Source organism: Colletotrichum destructivum, chromosome 1 (genome assembly GCF_034447905.1).
Source record: "Colletotrichum destructivum chromosome 1, complete sequence".
Lineage (NCBI taxonomy): Eukaryota > Fungi > Ascomycota > Sordariomycetes > Glomerellales > Glomerellaceae > Colletotrichum > Colletotrichum destructivum.
This window is the reverse complement of record NC_085896.1, coordinates 4644978-4664117: the sequence shown is the minus strand read 5'-3', so window position 1 is coordinate 4664117 and position 19140 is coordinate 4644978. Positions and strand designations below refer to the sequence as shown.

The window sequence follows — 19140 nt, the reverse complement described above, 5'->3', positions numbered from 1 at the left end:
GATAATTTGGAGAAGCAAACCCCTAACCCCCTGTACAGCTATGAGAAGCAAGTTCACCAGGCACGGCCCGCCGGCAGAACTGACTGGCGGCGGCTCCTACAGATTGCTTAGCTCAACTTATGATAGAGCCTCCGGAAGAACAAGATGGAAGGGCTGAAAGTTCGATGCATCTGAACAGGATCCAACATCCGACTCCTCCTAGAACACACAGCCACTGGACTTCACAGATGGGGTAGTTCAAACCTACATAAATACAAAAAAAAAGAAAAAAAGACTACAATTGTATTCCGAATTTGGCTACAAAACTCTGGTCGCCTCAAGACCTCGCGGGAGGTAATAGGTCAACAGCAAGCCCAATGAGGCAGCGTGAATCCACGTTGGCCATGGTCAAAAACAATTACAAGAATGTTATTCTTAAAGCACGTAGCCACCACTTCCAAGACACTGCCACCCCCTCACTCCAGTGCCCTCCTCGAGCTCCACGCACCACCAAAGCACCTCTTTCGCCTTGTCGACCTGGCCACTCTCCTCGTGAGCCCGGGCCAGGGCGAACCAGGCCTCTGCGTTATTCCATGAGCCGCCGAGCTTTGTCAGCGACGACAACAGACCGTAGGCGCGGTCTCGAGCGGCGAGGCGGTCAATCTTGGGGACCGACGTTGCTTTGTACGGGGCTGGCAATTTCTCGTCGGACTCCGATCTTTCCAACGATTTAACCGACGACGCGGTGGTGGCGGATTGCTGGGCATTGGTCTTGATGGATCCCAAAGCTGAGGCGCTGGAGCCGAGGCCGAGGGGCTCCGACGGAAGGCCGCGTTGAGAAGCCGCTGTCTTGGGTAGGCCTGGGGGCGGCAGGGAAACACTGGAAACGTTCTCAGGTACGCTAAGGACGGGGATCGCCGGAGGTGGGAGAATCTTCTCGCTGTAGATGTCGAGCAGGATGTCGGACAATCCGATGGTTGCTGCCGGGTGGTCGGGGAAATGGGTCAGAGCCATCTCAAAGTCTGACCGGGCCAAGTACGGTGACCCTTTAGCCACAGAGAGGTTGCCGAGCTGTTCATGTCGTTAGTTGTCAGGACTAACAATCGCCACAGGAATGGCACTCACCTCAGCCCACACATCTCCTAACAGTTCGTCGACACCCTTCCTTTCCGCCCAGTCGTTGCCTCGCATGGACAAGGAGCCAGTGGGATCCTTTGCGACCTCGGCCTCAAGCATTCCCACGAGCTTCTGCGCCTCCGAGATGGCGCCTTTGGCGTCCTCAAACATGTTGGCACGTCGGTAGAATCCCGCAATCATCAACCACACCTTGATCAGAAGAACTGCCCTTTGTCTTCGCTCCGTATCCAAGGGGAAGTGGATCAAGGGCAATGGGTTAGAGATGGTGTAAGTGCCGCTCGCAGAGATTTCCGAGAAATTCGTTGATCTCGACTTCTGGGATGCGTACGACTCTAAGTGATGGAGGGAGCGGCCCCGGGAAATAGAAGACGCTGTTGAGGCTTGGCGATTGCCCGAGAGAGGGAAGAATTCGGACTGCTGCAGTTCGTCCGCGGGAGTGAAGAACACCTCACCATCGACGACAGTTGGTCCATTGGGGGTTGTGCCAGCGCTACTGGCGCTGGCCGTCCTCTTGCGGCCGCCGCTGCTGTCCCGCTTACGCAGGCTGTGTCTCTTGCCCGATTCGCTCCGGGCCCGGCGCGTAACGCTAGAAAGTCGCCGGTGCCTCTTCTCTGTGGGTGATTCGCTTTCTTGAGTGACTTGTATTGTTGGTGCATTGCTGGTCGCGCTGGTTTGAGGCCGTGATGGGGTGGTCGTCTTTTCGCTTTCCGTCATGCTGGCTTGCCGCGTCCGCGTAGATCCGAAAAAGCTCCCCTTGAGGCTTCTCAGCGTGCCAGCTGAGCTCTTCGGCACCATGGTGTCGGCCGTCCTCGATGGCTGCATGGTTGGTTTGGTTTCGAGGTTGCCGAACAGTCGCATGAATAGCGACATCAGCTCAGAGCATGCATTGACAGCAACATCTGGCCCTTCAAGTAGCTCAAGAAGTGCGAGTTGGGTCATCTTCACTTCGAGAACGCTCTCCCTTTCGGTATCGTCCATGTCATCCACGACGCCCCTACGCTCGCTGGCGGTCTTCTCATCCTGAGCTTCCACCTCGTTGAGGTGTTCGCTCTTAAAGTGAAGATCCTGTCTTCCGAACAGAACAGAGGGGTCACCGAACTGCTCGAAGGCGCCCTCGCAAGCCTTGGCCGCCATGTTATAGTCCTGCCTCGCGCTCAGTAACAGAGCCAGCAAGTGCCACAGTGGGATCAAGGAGCGTTCCTGCCAGTACGGGCCGTGATAGAGGTCTTGTTCGTCGTCCGCCGACTTATTAGAAATCAGCGCCGTTTTGACAATCTCGATCGCCGGGGTCAAGTCTCGTCGCTCAGCGAGGAGCAGACCGAGCGCAAATAGACTGCGGACATCCCGAGTGCGGCCCAGCTCCTGGGACAGGGATTTCCTCAGGCATCTGATCGCCTTGGTTTGGATCTCAGTTCGTGATGCCGCATCGTACGTGCTTCTCGACCAGTGAGCCTGAGAGAGACCGATTGCCTGCCAAGACAGGGCAATCAGATGAGGGCGGATTTGAGGGTGGAGAGCAGTCGCGTCGTCCTCCTCCGGCACCGTGTTTTCGTTTTCAATGCCGTTTCTCAACTGTGGCAGTCTCGCCAACCAATCCTCCAGCTCGTTTCCGATGACGCGGGCCTTTTCGATGGCTCCAGGGCCGCCGTAACGACACAGCGCGAGGATGCACTGCGACATCGTCTCAAGAACAGTGCCGTCGTCGTCAAGGCTCGCTTCCAGATGGCCCGTCTTGTCGACCCTGGCCTTGCCGTGCCTGATGAGGTCGAGATATGAGTCGAATGCCTTGAAGGCCAGGTCGAACTCTGCCACGGCCAGATGGACGGTGAAGAGACAGCGGAGGATAGCTGTGGAATGATACGTCTTCGTCGCCGCTGCGTAAAGGGTGTCCAAGACGCCTCTGCTCAGACTCTCACGGCCTCCCTGGCCAAGATCCTGTTCTTTCCATCCGCGGCCACAGAGAATGGACCAGTTCTTCACGACAGCCTTGACGAAAGACTCGACCTCCTCTCGCGTGTCCTCAGCTCGCGGGAAACTAGTTTCGCTGATGAGAAGAGTCTCGTATGCAGCCTCCGTTTTCTTAAGCTCGATTCTGAGTTGACTTCTCGTAGAGGCCGCGTTGGTGACCTTGCCGAGGAAGCCCGTGGGGAATGGTATGTCTAGTTCAAGGATCGTCGTCAAGGCCAAATAGTACTCCAGCCAGACTTGTCGTCTTGGCACAGAGCCCCTGTATCCATATCCTCCCGTGACCGGCCCTGACATGGATTCCCAGTACCTAGCCCAGGAACGGAAGCAGGCAAGAGAGTTGTGATCGGCGAGTGATCGCTCGTTCGATCGAAGCGCTTCGCTATGAAGCACACAGTACTCTGTCAGGAAGAGTTCGGACCAGACCTTGAACTGCCTGTGGGCGCTGCGAGCAGTCCAGGCTGTGGAGACTGAGGGCAATGCAGAGTCAAATACGAAGAGCGCCTCGGCTGTCTCATTATTGCGTGCCAGACAATCCGCCTTGATGAAAGCGGCCTTCAGAGCGCTGATGTTGGTCCATTCCGACACCTTATCAGCCGTACCGAGTTGCGCAAGTTCCCCGTCGATGTCCCGAGGCAACCTAGCGACGGCCTGATCGAACTCCTCGGCCACCCAATGAAGCAAGCCGGCGCAGACCTGAGCCTGGAACCTGTCCTCCGGGAACCTTGTCTCTCCTTCTATGGCGGCCTGCAACTTGGACTGCACATTCGCGGCATCGAGGTCCTTGGCGGAGACGGCAGTCGAGGGTCGACCGGCACCTGAGGGGTCGGTGGCTTTGGCGATGGCGCATTCCGTTTCGGCAGCCAGGGTCAGACCTAAGGGGTGCTCGGGGTCAGTAATGAGGGCATCGCTGCGTTAGCATGCTGGGTTCGAGGACACCGACAGGTTCGATCAGGCGCATGCTTCCTGATTTTGCGGACAAACTCGGGGACGGCGCTCCAATTGCCCTCGCATCTCGCATCGTCGAGGGCCTTGATGTAGTGGGCGGCCTTGTTGGGGTCGGGCTGCAAGAAGCAAGAAGGAAAACACATTGGTCAGCTTCCAAGCTCGACGTCATGGGGGTTCAAGGGCACCGAGCGGTCTGGAAAAGGTCCCGCCCTTCCCCCTTTGGAAATGGGAGCAACTCACAGCCATTTCGCGATGCTTGAGCCTGTGCCGATGAGGAAACAGAAATGCAAACCAATACTACTAGCAGCGCATCTGAATCCACGGCATGATATAGGTGCAAAGACCTTGGGAGGAGAATGAGGAGGAGGAGGTGGTGGGTTCAGGAGAGGTTGGCGATGTTCGGGTCCTCAAGAATGACTTAATTAGGGGAGGCACGTTGCGTAACTGATTGGAGCGACGTGGTTGACATGCGCTTTGTTTTGGCTCCAGATGAATGCAAGTGCATTGGGCTGCTTTTGGTGGAGCGAATTTGTGAAAAGGATGGGAATTGGGGGAAGCACAAGCCAGCAGGTCCCTTGATGATGGAGCACGGGCCATCCAACGGACGATGGTCAGGGGTACTCTAAGTACTATGGTAGGTACGGACAGTGAGTGCACTAGCCTCTGAAGATTGACCTGGCTGCTTGCTTGTCTGGACCAACTTATGTAACCGACAAGGTGGAGTCTTTTCACCCAATAATCTTTCAGTAAATCGGTCGAGAGGCGGTACATTTAGGATGTACCTTTCACTTACAGAAGAAAAAAGTTTCATGCAGCATCAACGGCTGTGAAGACTCTGGCTGTGATCCGCGAGATATTGCCAATCACCTCTCGTTTCCGGACTCCAATCACAGCTTCAGAGTCTCAATTCGGCTACCGGCACTGGTTTTTTCTGGTTCTTCACTACAATGTCTCTTCCTCCGGATCTGAAAGTGCTCTGCCGCCGACTGACTTCGACACCACCAGCTCAGCTGCCTCACTCAATCCCGGCCTTCATCAACCATGTCATCCGCTGCAAAGATGTCTTGTCTGCGCCTCAGGATCCCAAGGCAACATCCAACTCATCCGAGGCTTCTACTCTGGTCCATAAGCTGAGAACCATCATCTTGACTCTGCTGAACGGCAAGAGTGCCATGGGGCGCTTCACCGGCGCAACCCTCGTCAAGGCCGTCATCGACGTGGGCGGTTGGGAATGTCTGAAGGAATCCGGCAACTGGGTTCGCGGACTCCTGGCCATGCTTCAGGTAGGCCAGTTTGGTGTTTTGATTCAAGCTGCATGCATTGACATCTTCCTAGAAAAACGACCCCTTCCCGGTCAAGGAGATCGCCATTGTCACCCTCGTCCGCATTTACACCCTCATTCACGGTTATCAAACTCTCACCAGGGAGATCGCGACACCCACCATCCCGACCTTCTTCAACGCATGCCTACAGCTGATCAAGCTCCCGGCGGCGGGCCAGCGCCTCAAGACGCCACTGACCGTCATCGAGACTGTCCTTGACGCGTTCTCCGCCCTGATCCCGGCTTACCCGACCACCTGCCGCCCCTTCAACGGCCAGGTCAAGACAGCCATCCGGCCATACTTGGCGCCTACCTCTTCTGATGGCACGACGGTGCCCCAGTCCCTTCGTAAGGCTAGCAGACACCTGGCCATCTCGCTACCGCTTACCACAGCGGGCAAAACGGGACCTGGTGACGACTGGGCCAAGCTCGTTGACGGTCTGAGGAAAGACTTCCACTCGACTGCTGACCAGGTCTTCCGCGCCGTCCAGGAGTCCTGGGAGGCCTCGGCGCCGTACACCCGCTCCAAGGTTGACTTTGACACGCTGCCGCAGAGTCTAGAGACACCCGACCAGTTACCTCAATGGACCGGAATCTCGGCTGGCCGTGACAGACTCGTCGGCCTACTCCATTACCTGGCTGATGCGCTCCGTTACTCGACCAAGACACCCGTCACAATCCCCATCGCTTCTCTCATGGACGTCGTCTCTCGCGTTGCGCTCATCAGCCGCAACTCCAAGTCCCAATCATGGGACCAGGCAATCGAGACTCAAGCCGCCGTGGGTAGAGAAGAGAAGGAGGAACTTTGGGCCGCGATACCCGACATCCACGTCGCCGCCCTGGACCTCCTTCTCGTTCTGGTGCAAAGGCTGGAGCGCAACGCACTATCAACCATCCCGGAAATCTACGACAATATGGTCCTCATCTTCCGCTCCGGCATCGACATCCCTATCGTCCGCGCCGCCACCTACATGCTCCTGGACGAGACGCTCCCGATTGCCGGCCCCGGCCTGCAGAAGCTCACCGTCGAGACGCTCGGCATCGTCTCGCTCGCCTGCTGCCGCGATATCCAACAAGAGTCAGGCTACGTCAAAGAAGCGAAACCAGCTACCAAGACCGCCGCCGAGACCAAGAAGAACAACATCGCCGCCAACGCCGACCTCTTTCTTCCTTCACAGACCGCCGCGGACTCGGCATCCGCATCCAGGCCAACCCTCGACCCGTCCCATCGTGCCGCCGCCGATTCCCTCCTCGCCAGCCTGCTCACTCACCTCCCCCAGCAGCACCTCAAGCCTGGCCTTCGCGGCCTCCTGGACCAGACGGCCATCCTCTCGCGCAACCGCGACGCCATGATCGCCAGCGTGCTCAACCCTTACGTCAACCAGGGCGGTGCCATGTTCCCCAGCATCCTGCCCTTCCTCTCGCAGCAGTTCCCGCACGATCGCGGCGTCGAGATCCTGCGCTCCAACATCCGTACCTCGACGCAGGGATCCTCGGACGTTCTCGAGGGCGTCGACGCCACGCTCGAGGATCTCGAGGCCGAGGAGGCCGCCAGGGATGGCGACGAGGAGATCGTTTCGGAGATCGAGGTCAAGGGTGACGCGGAAGACCAGGAGATGAAGGAAGCCGCGGCCGAGGCCGCGGCGCAGGTATCGTCGGCTAGCGAGACGATCATCGTTGCCAACGACGACGACGCCGAGGACAGCAACAACCCGTTCCGCCCGTCAAAGGACGCCGGCGGTGGCAGCTCGATCGAGGTTGCGAACCCCTTCGCCGTGACGTCTGCGCAGAAGCGCAAGCTCGACGACGAGGGTGCGAGCCCGCCGAAGAGGCAGAGCGTCGAGAGGAAACCTGAACGGACGGTCGCTGCCGCCCCGGAGCCGGAAGGGGACGACGACGATAGCGATGATGAGAGCGTTCACCTGAACATGGACCTTGATGATGATGACGAAGAAGAGGACGAGGAGTAGAGCGCCGGAAAGAAGAAGAAGACGATGGACAAGAATCGTGAGATATTTGTTTTTTCTCGTGTCACGTAGTTGCGGATATACGCAAATGATACCCCACGGGGGAAGAGTATGTGGTCTTGGAGATGAATGGATGTGGGTATAGATTTGGTTTTTCTGTTTGAAGCAGCTCGTGACCAGGAAATCTGGTCTTAGCTATATTCTGTACATGATACTGTGATGACCAGTATCCAAGGCCATGACGGCCAAGCTGAGTCTGTGTGAGGTAAGTGCAGGTGCCCGCGACGCGACGCGCGGGCTATTGTATCGCGAATTCCAAGCCGTTCCACCGCCCAAAGCCGAATGATGAGCCATTTCCTCCCTCCCTCCCTCTCAACGCCGCCGTATGAAGAATTCGTCCTCTCCACCTCCCGCGATCCAAGCGGAGCCCTTTTTGAAAAGAGGTTGAAAGATCACAAACAAAGCCTAAACGATCTCAAAAAAATGAAGAAATAATGAAAAGCAAAAGAAAAGAAGACCCTTTGTTCCCCTTCGACCATCTTAGTCCCTAAGCCAGGCCCGGCGCTTCTCCTCCTTCCTCGCCCGACGCTTCTCCTTGAACTGCTTGAGCTCGGCCTTGCTGGGCTTCTTGCCACTGCGCTCGGCCTTGAGGCTGCGGCCGTCGTGCGAGTTGGCGGCGGCGTCGACGTCGAAGAAGGCATTCATCTGGCGCTTGCTCTTGGCCTCGTCCGAGTGGCGGTCGGGGCCTTCGCCGAGCGTCTGGAATTGGCCGGTGAAGCGATTAAACTGCGCGATCGCGCCGTACTCGGCCGCGTAGGCGGCGGAAGACGCCTGGTTCGCCTCGTTCTCCTCGGCCGTGTTTCCCTTGGCGTACCACGCGTCCGGGTCGTAGTCGCCGTGGATGGCGGGGTTGTAGCCGCCCGCGGGGGGTAGGTCATTTGTCGGCAGGGGAGGGGGGCCCAAGGGCGCGGTCGTCGCTGCGGTCGTGGTCGTACCCGGGGCGGCGCTGGTCGAAGCGGCGGCGGCGGCAACGGGAACGCGGGGGTTTTCCCACTGCGTCGCGCCGGTGAAGCGGTTGTAGAAGAAGTATGCCTGGGAGGCCGGGTCCCACTGGAAGTCCCAGCCGTCGTCTTGGGTCGCAGGAGGAGGTCCTGAGGGGAGCGGTGGTACCTCGTTGGGGAGGGGCGGCGCATCGGAGGAAGAAGTGGTTTTCTCATCACCAGCGTCGGAAGGCGCGGGAGACGCGGTCGAGCTGGCCTCGCCAGACTCGGGGGAGCTAGAGTCTCTCTTGAAGTCGTTGCCGCCGGCGCCCTCGGGAGATGTTGAACCCTGCTTGGTTGATTGTTCACCCTCAGCAGCAATGTCGGCCGGTCGGCTCTGTTCAGAATCGGCTTCCTGCGGGGAGGAGTCGGGTCGTAGGGAGTCTGACGCCATGGTTTCAAAGCTCGGAATGCAGGGAGGGTTAAATGAAGTGGTGTGTGTGTGTGTGTGTGTGTGTGTGAAGTCGCGTGGTGGATATCGAATGAGTTGAGAGTCTGTTGTCACCGGGTAACAATAGTCAGCCGGTCTGGCAGGAGCTTCATTGCTTGAAAGAAGGAAGGCAAACTTGAAAGGCGGCTTTGGTGAATGAAGAGAAAGTGAATCAGGGTTGCAGGTTTGTTCAGTCGGCGGTGCTCGGATGCGTGCAATGTTCACCTGAAATTTGAGAATAATTAGAAAGGTACAAGGAGGATGTCGCTGCAGTGGGGAAAATGACGGTGGTTGACATGCGACTGCAGGTGGCACCAGGCACCGTAGCACTGGGCAGATGCCAGCTGGTTTGCACCATGCCAGCCTGCTATGCAACCTGCAAATCGGTGATGAAGCTTAGTCATGGAGCTTTCCGTGTGGGGCCATCTGTGACCGGCTTACAGCGCTGTTCTGTCATCCCAAAGCAACACAGACTTGCTGCAGGTGCATCATCCAGGGAAGTGGACGTCGCAATATCGGGTTGAGGGGTCTCAGGGGTCCTGGTTCTTATGGCCCCTTCTAGACCATTACCTAACTATCACTGGACAGCAGGTTGAAAGCAACGGAGGCAGATCCGGACCACGAAGTACCACACGATTGGGCTTGGATGATGAGCAAGACAGGACCTGTAGCTCTAGGTGTTTCCATGGTGCTACAAGTCTCTTTTCTCTCTACTGCATCTCCTCCTCCTCTTCCTCCCTCTCTTTTCCTACCTCCCGCTCTCCCACTCTCTCTCCCCTCAACTCTCGCCCTTCCCCTTCTCTCACCCTACTTTCCCTCCGTCTATCCTCAGTTGTCTCTTCGTATCTCGGCCGCAATCCCATTCCAGCCCTTCTCGTTCCTGCCCGGGCCGCCCTCGCGCCCCTGCTGGCAGCTCACCGCATCGCTATAGCTAGCTACCGCCCCCCCCAAATATCTTCCTCCCAGCTAATGACTTTGTCACTGGGACGACGCCTCTCCCACCACCGTTGGAACAACCAGCCAATGTCAACGCCTTCAGTAAGCCTTGCCTTCGCCTTCAACCGCTGTGTCAACTTCTTCGGGGCGTTGTTGGGTCTTTGTCTGCTTCACCAGCTCGTCGATCGCTTATTATGCCGCCTTTTTCTCTCATCTTTATGCCGAATACCCCTCAATCTCCCACCACCGCAAACGGCGGGGACGGAACAGTCCTCTCGTGACACTCATCTCTCCTCACGATCCTAAAAAGGCTATCTTCAAGAAGCCAACTTCGAGTCCAGGTGGTTCTTGAATGCGAGAAGCACTGGGAGCACTAGATGCGCCCCCTTGGATTATCATGCCTGGTCAGAATAAGCCGACGCAGACCTTGCGGCCTCTGCTCCCGGCTCCCAGAGCTTTGCAGCCGCTTCCTCCACGTTTACCCCCAGCCTCGTCGAAAAAACGGTTAATACCAAGCACAAAAGTTGCATGTAATACCTGTAGATCCAAGAAGAAGGCCGTAAGCAGACTTCTTGCCGTACGTCCAGCATCGCATTAGCCGGAAACTGACATGTTGGAGCATAGTGCGATGGTAAAAGACCCGCATGCACGCCTTGCACGGAGCTCGGAACGCAATGCGTCTACATCAGTGCCAACGAAACAGAGACGGCGGCGATGGCTCTAAAACGAGAGAACCAGATGCTTCGTGACATGTTGAGTCAGCTTACGGCGATGCCAGAAGACGTTGCTCATCAGACTCTCAAGAAGCTCAAATTCGCCGTGGACCCGTTCTCCGCCTTTCGCACCATCAGACCATCCGCGCCAAAGGATGTCCGGGAAGTTTTACCTCACGTCCATTCCGATATCGAGTTTGAGCTCACAAGACGGCATCCTTCCGTGTACCCTCAAATTCGGAGACTGTTACGCGGTGACGTGTTGGAGGGTGCGGCGTCGAGACCGGCCAAGGTGGCACGGATTGCAAGCTCATCCGGGGAGAGCCGCTCAGTCCCAGGCGACGGCAGAGACCGTGACACGGCCGAAGTGACGTTGTACAACCCTAGTTTCGCGTCGGATGTCGGTACTCGGCCTTACAATACGGCGTTCTTCAGCTCGCCGACGGGCCCTGCTCCTCCGCCTCCTCTAGTTCGCAAGGACCCACGGTTGAGGAAGCTTAACATTGGCTTCTGGACCGTGGTGCCCATTACCAACCAAGACGCGGCAGACGCCATCTCAATATACCTAGAAACGGATCATCCGGTGTTGGGGTTGTTCGATGCTGACCTGTTTCTTGATGGCCTGATTAGCGGAGAAGTGCGGTATTGCTCTTCTCTCCTTGTCAATGCCCTTCTTGCGTTCGCCTGCGTAGGTCTTGTCAGTATCATCCCCGCAGTCTCCCTCTGCTAATTTTCTCGTCCAGCAAGCGTACGCAGCAAAAAATCCGGAAGCATCGCGCTGGAGCCAGGAGTTTGAAGATGAAGCAAACAAACTCTGGCTCGTGCAGAACGATGACACTCTGCCCACCATCGCCGCTTTGGCCTTCCTGATTCAATCCTGCGGATGCAACGGCAATGGCGAGCTGGATGTTCGATACATCAAGGAGACGGCCGCCATGGCCAAACGGCTGAAGCTCTTTGGTTGTCCTGATGCATACACATTCGCAGATCTGAGCCATCTGTCAGAGGCGAAGGCTCGGGCAACCGCGCAGACCGCCTGGGGAGTCTTCGATACTCTAAGGTAAGCACATGGCAGACGAAATACTTTTGCATAGTAATCCGCCTAACGGTAGCACAGCATGATATCCCAGTACTATCTACCAGCGACTACCGAGTATCCGCCGAGGCTTCCGATTCCGGGCAGCGGTGGGCTCGGGGGCTCGGAGACCGGAGTCGAACTGGCGCAGAGCAGCAGAGAAAGTAGCGCAGGAACTTCGTCGGATCCTGATACGGGTCCTCGACCGCGTTCCCATTTGAAGAGGAGCCGGTCATCGTCGTTGACATGGCCTGTCTCGGATATATTTACAGCTCTTTGCGAGTTGTGGAAGATATCGTCTCAAATCACATGGGTCTACCAGCACGACAGCAGTCCCGGACACTCGTCGCGAGCCTTCGCCCTAGAAAAATACAGCAAGCTTCTGGTCTGGGCGGACAACTTGCCCGAGAGTATGAAGCGTTGCGAGCACAGCCCGTATCAGGTGCTCGTCTGCCAGTAAGCGGTCCCATAGCATATCGGGTGGCAATTTCTTTCGATGCTCACAATGTGCACAGCATATGGTTTCACGGCACGGTCCTCTATCTCCTGAGGCCATTCATTCCCAGTGACCAGCAGCACGGTTTTAGGTCATGGTCACCGTCGGCAGACCGGATCCATGCCTTCTTCGCTGCCTCGATCGAGCAGCTGAAAGAACTGGCCGAACTGTACGCGTCGTGTCCACAGTCAACGTACAGCATCTTCGGCCACCCGGCGCTTCTCCACGTCGCCAATGCCGTGGCCAGCGACATCGGCAACCCAGAGTGGCGGATCTATTTTATGAGCTGCATCCGTGCGTACCAGGCCCTCTACAGCTCGTTTACGGTCGCCGAGGTGATTGCCGGGGGTCTATTGTCCATGGTGGTCAGGAAAGGTGCCATGGATACAGCAGAGGCATTTGGTCTGCTACAGGAGCTGAGGGCAAAGAAGAGCCAGAAGCTCGTGGGCCGGGCGACTGGGATGTTTGTGACGGATTTCGACCTGGCCGTGACGGATCGTGAGGCGGCGAGGGCAGATCGGATGATGGAGAAGTTTGAGGAGATGACCATTTTGGACGAGTTTACCCACGGCGTCATATAAAGGGAGAGCGTGCGTGCGTGGTTTGTCTCTGGAGGGGTATGGATCAGACCATGCATTTGAGTCGGTGTTATTTGACTATGTTGATACCCTGATGACACTGATAGTAGCAGAGAGCAGAGAAGATTATATCTTGCCCTTGGGGGTAGCCGGTAGTTCCAAGTCATAAAGTTCCTTTGCTTGGGCTGTTGCTTCCGTGCTCTTCCTCAATACAACACAAACGAAGCCTACTAAGCACCATGGATAGTTCCGCAAGGTGTAGACAGAGGTTGAGATGCATGCTAGCCTCTCTTCAGGGTGGATCCCCGAGTTGGGGACCAGCGAATGCGAAACTCGGTGCGAATTTAACGAATCTCCAGTATCTCTTGGCAACTTCCCGGGCCACTCATTATAGTCGGGGACGGGTGGCTAGCACTAGGTACTTTGAAAGCGCACTTCCTAAGGCGTTTTGACTCCCGTCAGCGCCAAGAGTCCCGCTCGAATCAAGCTTCACTTCAACTGCAGTCATGGGACGGAGATCGAGCAAGGTGCGTCTTCAGCCCTATCGGCCGGCAGTTGGTGCAAGTTGCGAGTTGTTGATATTGGGGTCGACAGGGGCGACAAGGGGGCATCGCATGATTGGACAAACAGACGAGACCCGCCTCCGCATTGTTTATGTTCTTGAAGGAGCATGTCGATCCCTCCGTTTCGCACCGACCAGATGCAGCGCCTAGCTCCTCCTTAGTATTCCTCTCATTTCTTATTTCCCATCTCGCTTTGCAACGTGACACGAACGACACCGGCCCTTTGCTTTGCTGTCGAAGAAACGTCGTATCCCCACGATCCCCCGCAACGCTCAGTCTCACTGTCCATCCCTCCCACCGTCTCAACACATCGCTGTCGCGGCTAGAAGCCTAGAGCAAGCGGTACGGGAAGCTCCATCCACGACAACGCCAACAGAAAAGAGGCTAAGGGGGGGGTCGCACAAGTGACCGCCGCATGCGGGTGTTTGAGCGCCGTCGCGTATTCCAAGGTCGATTCGGGCATTGGCCTCTTCATCTTTGTTCTTCTGCCATCGGCCTGGCCTAGCCTTCCCGCTCGTTCGCGGATGGGGATTGATCGTCCTTCGCTCGGCCGCACTGGGCGGCCTCTGTAGCTCCCCGCAATATGCCGGACTTTGAAATCTGGCATTGGTTTCTGTTCTGGTTTCCAAATCATGGCGACCAAGTGGCCGCTAGTACACGGAGTACTCGTCGCCGGGTTTGTTCCACCTTAAGGGCAGCTGGTTGCTCTCAACCATCTCTCCCGGCCTCGGCTAAGGCGAGGGCCTGGCCGCCCATTAGTGGCTCGATGACACCCGGAAGGAAGGAAACAATGCGTATGCTAGGTCGCGTCTCACATTCCGGTGCGCCATATACGGGGTGGAGGGGCTCTAGAGAAACGTGCACCCCGTCGAGAGCGTGTGGAATTTGAATGTCTTTTCTCGGATGACATGCCGGCTGCCTCCTATTAAGCCGTTCCATGCCCGTCCCACGCCTGCCTCCCTTCCATTAAGCCTCATCCAGTCTCATTGCCAAGCCGCCAGCACACGGATAAGGAGGAACACCATGGTTTTCAGACGGTCGGTTCTCGTGGGTCTCGCTGTCGCTCTCGCGCCATTGGCCGTGGCAGACGACCACCCTTACGTCGCCGACTCGGTCTGCAATTGCTACCTGACCAACTCGTCCGAGAGCTACTTCACCAACCACCTGTTTTTCGACTTCCGCAACCTCAGCCAGTATGCGAGAGTCCCCGACCTTCTCACCGACTGGGACGCGAGCGCCAACGCTCCAGTGACGTCCGACTACTTCAACTCGGACGCGTGGACCTCGATATGGGGCATTCAGAACTGGAACAACACCGACAAGAAGGGCAAGGATGGCAACGATGCAACTGTCGACATGGTCAACTCGGCCAACAACATCTACATTGAGAAGAACAACGACCAAGATGCGTCGTCGGACACCTTCATGAGCATGCGCACCGCGAGTCTCAAGGGCTTCCAGACCTCCGCCGAGATGGAGACCGTCTCGATGGGCTACCACTACGTCTCAGTCCGCATGCTCGCCCGCACCCTTGGCGACCCGGGCGCGTGCACGGCGCTGTTCACCTACCGCGAAGCCGACAAGTACGCCAATGTGCAGGAGGCCGACATCGAGGTGCTGACCAAGGACCCCGAGAACCGCATCCAGTACACAAACCAGCCGTCCTTCGACTCCAAGGGCGACACCATTGACAGGTCGACTCAGAACGGCACCATGCCCAGCGGCACCTCGTGGCGCGACTGGGCCGTCCACCGCCTCGACTGGGACAAGAAGGACAGCACCTGGCTCGTCGACGGCTCCGAGGTCTCGAGCATCTCGTTCCAGGTGCCCCGCGACCCCAGTCGTGTCATGCTTAATTCATGGAGCGACGGCGGCTCGTGGTCCGGCGTCATGAAGGTCGGCGACTCGGCCGTCATGCAGATCCAGTGGATCGATATGGTCTTCAACATCACCACCGACGAGTCTTCCGAGAAACGGGACCTCGGCCTTCAGCAGCGGCACGGCCACGGGCCCGCCGGCGAGCTGGAGCGCCGCAGCGGCCACGGTAAGTGCCAGGTCGTCTGCAGCATCGACTCGTCCGACGTGGTCGGCCAGGCCGTGATGCTGCACAACGGGACGGCACCCGGCCGCTTGCTGGGACAGTCCAGCGCCGTGGCTTTCTGGCTGCCCGTGGCGCTTATGTCTGCCATGATGTACCATCTTTGGGCCTAGTCGCTGGTTTTGTCAATGAGGTAGCTTGCCTTTTGTTTATGTTTTTTTTACCTCTCTTCTTCTTCTTGCATGTGATTGCTGCGAGCATAGCAGGGGTGTCAAAACGTTGTACATGTGTCTGCAACTTGTCTATTCATGAATATGTCATATGTGTTATGGGGGAAATGTCTCTATAGAGCTTCTTCATCACGTCTTAAACTACATACTTCCACATAACTAGGCAGGGATTTAGATAAATAATAGCTCAGGGGAGCTTCAGTTCTGATCTGTGATGTGAAATAAGGTACAGTAGTTGTCACCCCACCCCTGCAACAAACAACAGCAACCTACTGTGACGTACCTTTTACAGTTGAGCAACCCCTGCCTTCTAACAGGCCGAGGCAATTGGCCTATGGCAAGGACGGACAGCACAGCGCCTCAAAACCCTGGCTGCATCTCAAGTTCTCAACCCTCCACATTCCTCAACAAACTTCCCGTCTCTCTGCGCCTTGCATCCCCCCCCACCCAAAACCCTGGACCCGATCACCTGCCAACGACAGGCTCTCTTGACGGATTCTAGCTTTCAATAAATCGTCAGCCAGCCGCCCCCGATCCCGCCCAACCACCAAGCAAAGCAGATCACCCGACCGACCCGAAGAAGGAACGACGAGGAAAAAATGGCCGACACAGCAGCCGGCCCGACGAGGCCGCAGCGCCGGCCCTCGTCTCCCCTCAAGAACGGCTACTTGATCCTCTACAACTTCGTCTCCGCCGTCGCCTGGGCCACCGTCCTCGGCCGCACCCTCGCCCTCTTCTTCCTCCGCGGGCCGCACTTTGTGCACCTCGGCGTAGGCGACTGGACGCGCTGGACGCAGACCGTGGCCGCCATGGAGATCCTGCACGCGTTGCTCGGTAAGAAACCGCCCCAATCACCCCTCTCCTTTCCCCCGTCCCTCCCTCTCTGCGATGAAGGGCGGGCTTTCGAAAGATGTACGTACAGCTGACGGTGTTCCCCGTCTTCACAGGCGTTGTTCGTGCCCCCGTCTTCACGACCGTTATGCAGGTCCTCAGCCGCTTCGTCCTCGTCTGGGGCGTCGTGTACCCCTTCCCCTGGCTCGCGCGCAGCACCTGGTACTCGTCCATGCTGCTGGCCTGGAGCGTCACCGAGGTCATCCGCTACTCGTACTTTGCGCTCAACCTCAGCGGCTTCCAGCCCAGGCCCCTGACCTGGTTGCGCTACAACACCTTCTTCGTGCTGTACCCTATCGGCATCACGAGCGAGTGCGCCCTCATCTACCTGGCCGCTGAGCCCGCCAGGCAGTTCGGCGAGGTGTTCCCGTACGTCGCGTACGCCATCCTCGCCGTCTACGTTCCCGGTACGTCATCTACAGCTGTGTAACTCTTGCGCCGTCCGTGGCAAGGGGTGGTGGGTTGAGATGTGCTAACGACGACAGGCTCGTACATCCTGTACACGTACATGATGAAGCAGCGAAGCAAGGTCATGCGTAGTCTGAAGGCCGAGGAGGCGGGCCGCGCAAAGACTCAGTAGGCGATCATCAAAACAAAAGAGGAGGGAATCCAGAAAGGTCAAGTAAAACTTGGGTGGGTATTTCGGGACTATACTATAGGGGATGGATGGGTATGGACATAGACAAAAAGACAGACGAGAAACGGTTATCCAACGGCGTATCGTATGCGGTTGCGCGGGGGTAGCAACTTTTGTCCGTGACGAATAGAGGGAGGGGTTAGCACAAACATAATAGTAAAGAGAAGGGAACAAGAACCACCCTTCCGTCATTAAGCAGCCGCACTCTCGCCCGCCTCCTTGATCGCGGGCTTGTCCTCTTCGCTCGTCTCGTACCACTCGTTCCGCGTCCACTGGACAATTAGACCCGCCGCGTCCTGCTTGAGCTTGTCGTACCCAGGGTTCTTCTTGGCTTCGAACATGTCTTTGTCACAACGGATTAGCATGCCTATTCTCAACCCCCCCCCCCCCCAAGAAAAAAAAAACCACCACGACCCCTCCCCGGAGGATTCCACTCACTCATGTGCGCCTGCGTCTCCTCCGTGGCGGCGTCGTTCACGGCCGCCTCCCACACGCCGGCGGCGCCCCTCTTGGGTAGGTTGCAGAAGGTCCGGTCCCGACCCAGGACGGTGCCGACGACGCCGACCTCCTTGGACCCGGCGGCCTTGCCGAGGCGCGTGTACAGGTTGGCGAAGCCGACGTCGAGCTCCCGGCTGAGTCGCGCCATGCGCTGCGCGCGCGCCTGCAGCTCGGCGCCCTTGGCCAGGCAGCCGACGAACTCGAGGTGCGACGTCGCCCACGACAGGCCCTGGGTGATGTGCTCGCGGTTGTAGTAGGCGGCGCCGGCGCTCGCCGCCACGGCCGCCGCGCTGCCGGCCACCATGGCGATTTTGCCCCATTTCGCCCAGGCGCCCTGCTGCTGCTGCTGCTGCTGGGGGGTGTCGTTCGCGGTCGGGGCCGGGAGGGCGGCGACGGGGGCCTTGTTCCGCGACGGCGAGGGCGACGTGGTGCCGTCCTGCTTCGCGCCCCAGAGGGCGGTGCCCAGGCCGCTGAGCTGGGTCATGGCGGCGTTGGCGGCGTTGTAGTGGCCCTCGGCGCCGTGGGCGACGACGCCCGGGGAGATGCCGAGGTAGGGCGTGTCGAAGGCGATGACGCCCTGAATGTAGGGAAACATGAGTGTGTTGAGCGAGGGCATGGCGGAGGAAGACGGGGCAGAGGAGGAGGGGCCGTCAGCGGCGGCCTTGTTCTCGACGCCGCCGTCGTCCCCCGAGTGGATGGGCCGGTCCGATGTGAGGCCGATGACGGTCTCGGCGGCGACAATGCCGCCCATGGAGTGGCCGGCCAGCACGACACGGACCGAAGGGTCAACAGTGGGCGAGGGGGTGTCGTTGGCGACTTCGAGGTCGATGACCTTCTCAAGGAGCCTATGGGTATCAGTCGTCAGTCGTCAGTTGTCACTCGTCGGTCGTGTATGTATGTATGTGTGTGTGTGTGTGTGTGTGTGTGTGTGTGAGAGAGAGAGAGAGAGAGAGAGGGGTCGTCATGGGACTGTCAAGGAATGGAAGTGTTTACCAGTCGCGGAACCGGCTCACGCAGTCCCCCAGGTCGCCGCGCGTCTCATACTTCGGGTACACGACGACGTTGACGTTGATCTTGGGCAGCGCGGCGGCGACGTCGGCGCGCAGCTGCTCCGTGAAGCCGTCCTTGTCGCCGAAAGTGTCGTCGCCCCCCTTGTCGAATTGTTAGAACAGGATTAATGAGACCATCGCAAACCGGGATAAACGTACCTTGAACCCGTGGATGAATACCAGGAGCAACGTCTTCTTCATTTTTCATGCATCTAAATACTCACTTAATGTAAGTTAAGGGTGAGATGAACGCTCGGGACAGTAGCAGCAGCAGCGGTGGCTGAGCGTCTCGCAGTTGCCTCACAGTGAGCTTACAGTGCAATCACAGTGGGCGTGTGTCCGTAGAGGGCCCCCCTCTCTGCCTCGCCACCCGCCCATGTGATTTATCTCTCCCGCATCTCTAAAAAGCAACAACTTTAACCAATCTTGGCCCTGAGAAGCCGGCAAGGTCAGACAATGGGTCCGGTCAGGACACGACACTTGTAACCCCCTTTCGGGTCAGGCCTACGGAGTAATATGATTTACGCCTTAAGAGACTGACTGGCCTCCCTATTGACTAATAGATAGCTGGCCCATCGCAGTTATGTGGCGAGACATGTAGATGTCACTGGCGTCACCAATGCCTTTCACGTGTAGGATTGGGCCCGTA

The 19140-nt window shown here is 57.7% G+C and overlaps 7 protein-coding genes across 7 annotated transcripts; 4 read left to right on the top strand and 3 right to left on the bottom strand.

Moving 5' to 3' along the window:
- Positions 1-265: 265 nt before the first annotated feature.
- CDEST_01410 (Putative tetratricopeptide-like helical domain superfamily) lies at positions 266-4555 on the bottom strand. Its single transcript, XM_062917569.1, has 4 exons — positions 4270-4555; positions 4025-4145; positions 1105-3956; positions 266-1050 (listed from the first exon to the last, which is right to left on the bottom strand). The coding sequence occupies exons 1-4, from the start codon at positions 4273-4275 to the stop codon at positions 415-417; spliced, it is 3615 nt and encodes a 1204-aa protein (XP_062773620.1). The 5' UTR covers positions 4276-4555; the 3' UTR covers positions 266-414.
- A 274-nt stretch (positions 4556-4829) lies between these two features.
- CDEST_01409 (Putative pre-rRNA-processing protein RIX1) lies at positions 4830-8290 on the top strand. The gene is made up of 2 exons (XM_062917568.1): positions 4830-5312; positions 5365-8290. The coding sequence occupies exons 1-2, from the start codon at positions 4977-4979 to the stop codon at positions 7318-7320; spliced, it is 2292 nt and encodes a 763-aa protein (XP_062773619.1). The 5' UTR covers positions 4830-4976; the 3' UTR covers positions 7321-8290.
- Positions 7858-8751, bottom strand: CDEST_01408 (Putative WW domain-containing protein; the record flags this gene model as incomplete). Its single annotated transcript, XM_062917567.1, has 1 exon — positions 7858-8751. One exon carries the CDS (start codon positions 8749-8751, stop codon positions 7858-7860), a length of 894 nt encoding a protein of 297 aa, XP_062773618.1.
- A 521-nt stretch (positions 8752-9272) lies between these two features.
- Positions 9273-12823, top strand: CDEST_01407 (Putative zn(2)Cys(6) fungal-type DNA-binding domain-containing protein). The gene is made up of 5 exons (XM_062917566.1): positions 9273-10282; positions 10348-11124; positions 11180-11496; positions 11554-11967; positions 12027-12823. Exons 1-5 carry the CDS (start codon positions 10076-10078, stop codon positions 12586-12588), a joined length of 2277 nt encoding a protein of 758 aa, XP_062773617.1. The 5' UTR covers positions 9273-10075; the 3' UTR covers positions 12589-12823.
- Positions 12824-14171: 1348 nt separating this feature from the next.
- Positions 14172-15359, top strand: CDEST_01406 (Putative glycoside hydrolase family 16, concanavalin A-like lectin/glucanase domain superfamily; the record flags this gene model as incomplete). The annotated part of the gene is made up of 1 exon (XM_062917565.1): positions 14172-15359. One exon carries the CDS (start codon positions 14172-14174, stop codon positions 15357-15359), a length of 1188 nt encoding a protein of 395 aa, XP_062773616.1.
- Positions 15360-15748: 389 nt separating this feature from the next.
- CDEST_01405 (Putative protein-tyrosine phosphatase-like, PTPLA) lies at positions 15749-17327 on the top strand. Its single transcript, XM_062917564.1, has 3 exons — positions 15749-16250; positions 16364-16714; positions 16793-17327. The coding sequence occupies exons 1-3, from the start codon at positions 16016-16018 to the stop codon at positions 16885-16887; spliced, it is 681 nt and encodes a 226-aa protein (XP_062773615.1). The 5' UTR covers positions 15749-16015; the 3' UTR covers positions 16888-17327.
- On the bottom strand, positions 17135-18750 carry CDEST_01404 (Putative alpha/Beta hydrolase). The gene is made up of 4 exons (XM_062917563.1): positions 18651-18750; positions 18436-18593; positions 17383-18287; positions 17135-17287 (listed from the first exon to the last, which is right to left on the bottom strand). The coding sequence occupies exons 1-4, from the start codon at positions 18690-18692 to the stop codon at positions 17136-17138; spliced, it is 1257 nt and encodes a 418-aa protein (XP_062773614.1). The 5' UTR covers positions 18693-18750; the 3' UTR covers position 17135.
- Between the last annotated feature and the right edge of the window lie 390 nt (positions 18751-19140).

What these genes read in the sequence shown, in the direction of transcription:
- CDEST_01404 (XM_062917563.1), bottom strand. Translation starts at nt 18,692, where the DNA reads ATGAAGAAGACGTTGCTCCTGGTATTCATCCACGGGTTCAAG. An exon ending in TATTCATCCACGGGTTCAAG is followed by an intron (nt 18,594 to 18,650) that starts GTACGTTTATCC and finishes CAATTCGACAAG; the next exon opens with GGGGGCGACGACACTTTCGG. An exon ending in GGAGACGCAGGCGCACATGA is followed by an intron (nt 17,288 to 17,382) that starts GTGAGTGGAATC and finishes GTTGTGACAAAG; the next exon opens with ACATGTTCGAAGCCAAGAAG.
- CDEST_01409 (XM_062917568.1), top strand. Translation starts at nt 4,977, where the DNA reads ATGTCTCTTCCTCCGGATCTGAAAGTGCTCTGCCGCCGACTGACTTCG. An exon ending in GACTCCTGGCCATGCTTCAG is followed by an intron (nt 5,313 to 5,364) that starts GTAGGCCAGTTT and finishes ACATCTTCCTAG; the next exon opens with AAAAACGACCCCTTCCCGGT.
- CDEST_01410 (XM_062917569.1), bottom strand. An exon ending in GCATGCGCCTGATCGAACCT is followed by an intron (nt 3,957 to 4,024) that starts GTCGGTGTCCTC and finishes AGCACCCCTTAG; the next exon opens with GTCTGACCCTGGCTGCCGAA. An exon ending in TAGGAGATGTGTGGGCTGAG is followed by an intron (nt 1,051 to 1,104) that starts GTGAGTGCCATT and finishes CGACATGAACAG; the next exon opens with CTCGGCAACCTCTCTGTGGC.
- CDEST_01405 (XM_062917564.1), top strand. Translation starts at nt 16,016, where the DNA reads ATGGCCGACACAGCAGCCGGCCCGACGAGGCCGCAGCGCCGGCCCTCG. An exon ending in GATCCTGCACGCGTTGCTCG is followed by an intron (nt 16,251 to 16,363) that starts GTAAGAAACCGC and finishes CCGTCTTCACAG; the next exon opens with GCGTTGTTCGTGCCCCCGTC. An exon ending in CCTCGCCGTCTACGTTCCCG is followed by an intron (nt 16,715 to 16,792) that starts GTACGTCATCTA and finishes TAACGACGACAG; the next exon opens with GCTCGTACATCCTGTACACG.
- CDEST_01407 (XM_062917566.1), top strand. Translation starts at nt 10,076, where the DNA reads ATGCGAGAAGCACTGGGAGCACTAGATGCGCCCCCTTGGATTATCATG. An exon ending in CCCTTCTTGCGTTCGCCTGC is followed by an intron (nt 11,125 to 11,179) that starts GTAGGTCTTGTC and finishes TTTCTCGTCCAG; the next exon opens with CAAGCGTACGCAGCAAAAAA. An exon ending in TATCAGGTGCTCGTCTGCCA is followed by an intron (nt 11,968 to 12,026) that starts GTAAGCGGTCCC and finishes CAATGTGCACAG; the next exon opens with CATATGGTTTCACGGCACGG.